The sequence below is a fragment of the Dermacentor silvarum genome, chromosome 2 (assembly GCF_013339745.2).
Source record: "Dermacentor silvarum isolate Dsil-2018 chromosome 2, BIME_Dsil_1.4, whole genome shotgun sequence".
Taxonomy (NCBI): domain Eukaryota; kingdom Metazoa; phylum Arthropoda; class Arachnida; order Ixodida; family Ixodidae; genus Dermacentor; species Dermacentor silvarum.
This window is the reverse complement of record NC_051155.1, coordinates 93325651-93327995: the sequence shown is the minus strand read 5'-3', so window position 1 is coordinate 93327995 and position 2345 is coordinate 93325651. Positions and strand designations below refer to the sequence as shown.

The 2345-nt window shown below is 55.4% G+C and overlaps 1 protein-coding gene across 1 annotated transcript; it reads left to right on the top strand.

Moving 5' to 3' along the window:
* Positions 1 to 998: 998 nt before the first annotated feature.
* On the top strand, positions 999 to 1829 carry LOC119440228 (uncharacterized). Its single transcript, XM_037705156.1, has 2 exons — positions 999 to 1109; positions 1470 to 1829. The coding sequence occupies exons 1-2, from the start codon at positions 999 to 1001 to the stop codon at positions 1827 to 1829; spliced, it is 471 nt and encodes a 156-aa protein (XP_037561084.1).
* Positions 1830 to 2345: the final 516 nt, after the last annotated feature.

Genomic DNA, 2345 nt, shown 5'->3' with positions numbered 1-2345 from the left:
CGCAAACGGAACACGACAGGCGACAAAATGACATAGAAATCGCGTCCCAGTGTTTCTGTCGCCTTTTGTATTACCGTTTGCGCTACACTGTAAATGATTCTTTAAGCTTGCTAAGTGCAGTGTTCTTTATCTTTTAGAGCACAGTGTGCTGAATAGTAATTCATAACATTTAGCAATACTCGAGAAGACACTGCCAAAATTCATGACATCATGGCAAGCTGACGCGATAAGTTGAAGTGGGTGCGCCAGGCGTTATTTTGTTTTCGTGTAAATTGTTGGCTGCAAAAGCCTCCTATCACGTTGACAGTGGCCTTTTAGGTATCGAAGAAGGTTAATTTACTAGCGGAGCTCGAATGGTTTCTGTACTTAGTGTCCCTTTATATATAAATGCCGATGCTTCATGTTTGTGCAAACGTAGAAAAGTAGTAAAGAAAATAGGACGGTTGCTGGGACATATACTGTTGCTGGGAGAGAATGAAAGTGAGGAGGACATCTGCCGAAAGGCCAGAATCGTGGACTGGGATAGATTCTGGAAAAATAGAGAACGAGACAAGAAGGAGGGCCCGATTGAAGACATCAGCGAATGGTGCAGAGAACTACTCGCGGACGTTAGCGAAAGCCACCGATGAGATCGAATGGACGGACTGGCGACAAGAACCCCCCAGAGAAGGAGGAGACAGATCCCGTGGAGCTGGGGACGACGACGCTCCCCAACCGTCCAGAGTGGACAGCCGGCTGGCAAATCCATGCAACGGAGAGCAAGTAAGCAAAACCTGAACAGGAAGATACGCAAGAAGATCGCCGAAATCAACCGGGAGATCGAGACGCATTGCAGCCGCCTGTGTGAACAAGAATGGCAGGAGCTGTGTGACACGATGATCGGGAACATGAGCGCGGGACGCACGTGGAAGATTCTCAGGCACCTGCTCGACCTGGGAAGCACCAGAACGGCGACCCGTACAGAGATGGCCAAGCTGCGACACAAGTACAAGGACGACATGGAAGCCTTCGCGGAGGAGATCGTGCAGACGCACCTCGCTCTACCGGAAGGGAAGAGTCACCCCGAGTACCGCGGGGTTCCCAACGAGGAGCTGGACGCGGACTTTTCTGTGCAGGAAATTAGAGCGGTCCTCCAGCTATTGAAGACCAAATCGGCGCCTGGTCCTGACAGGATCACCAACAAAATCCCGAGGAACCTGAACGACGACGCCATCGAGAAGCTCTGCGAGTACATCAACTCGTGCTGGAAGGAGGGCCGAATTCCGCAAGAGTGCAAGTCCGCGGACGTTATACTCATACCAAAGCCGGGCGAACCGCTAGAGGTAGGAAACATGAGGCCGATCTCCCTCACGTCATGCGTCGGGAAAGTGATAGCGCATACCTGCCTCAACAGGATGACGACGCTCCTTGAGAAGCAGGACGCCTTCGGCACCCACATCATCGGTTTCCGGAAGGGACTTTCCACGCAGGACGCCATGCTGGAGATCAAGGAACAGGTCGTCAAAGCTCCGAGCACGCACGTGCGCGCCTTGCTCGGGCTAGACCTCAAGAGCGCCTTCGACGCTGTGAAGCACATGGCCATATTAGACAAGTTCAGCCGACTCGATCTCGGGGCGAGGTTCCACCGATATGTCAGCAGCTTCCTGAATGGTCGCGAGGCGATGGTCAAGATCGACGGGGTCACGCCGCGAACGGTCCGAATTGGCGGTGCGGGAACGCCGTCGGGCTCCGTAATCTCCCCTATGCTTTTCAACCTCGTCGTGATCGGCCTGCCGGAGTGTCTCGACGCGAGAGAGGGCATCATCACACGATCTATGCAGATGACGTGACGGTGGGGACCACGGAGAACACGAGCGTCGGCAAAATGCAAGACCGGCTGCAGTGGGCCGTCCGGGAGGTGGAGCGGCACCTTGAAGACACGGGACTCGTCTGCGCATCCGACAAGTCAGAGATCCTACTCCCCATACCGCGCAAGAAAGGACCCCTTCCGCAGGGCGTGCGCGACGCCTGTCGTTTGGGCGTCCGCGTCACGAAGAGGCAGGGGACCTGAATACCGACGGTGTCCAAGTTGCGAGTGCTCGGCCTGTGGCTGGAAGACAACGGTGCCAACCGCGAGCTGGTTGCCCGACTGCAGAAGAAAGTGGCCGCCGCCACGCACCTCGTGCGGCGGGTCATGAACAAGAGGAAAGGAATGAAGGAACACAACGTGACGAGGCTGATGCAGGCGTACGCGCTGAGCCACATATTGTACGTCGCCACGTACGCCGACTGGAACAGGAGCGAAACCGACAAGCTGAACGTGGCGATCCGCAGGGCGTTCAAGACCGCCCTAGGGGTACCCCAGT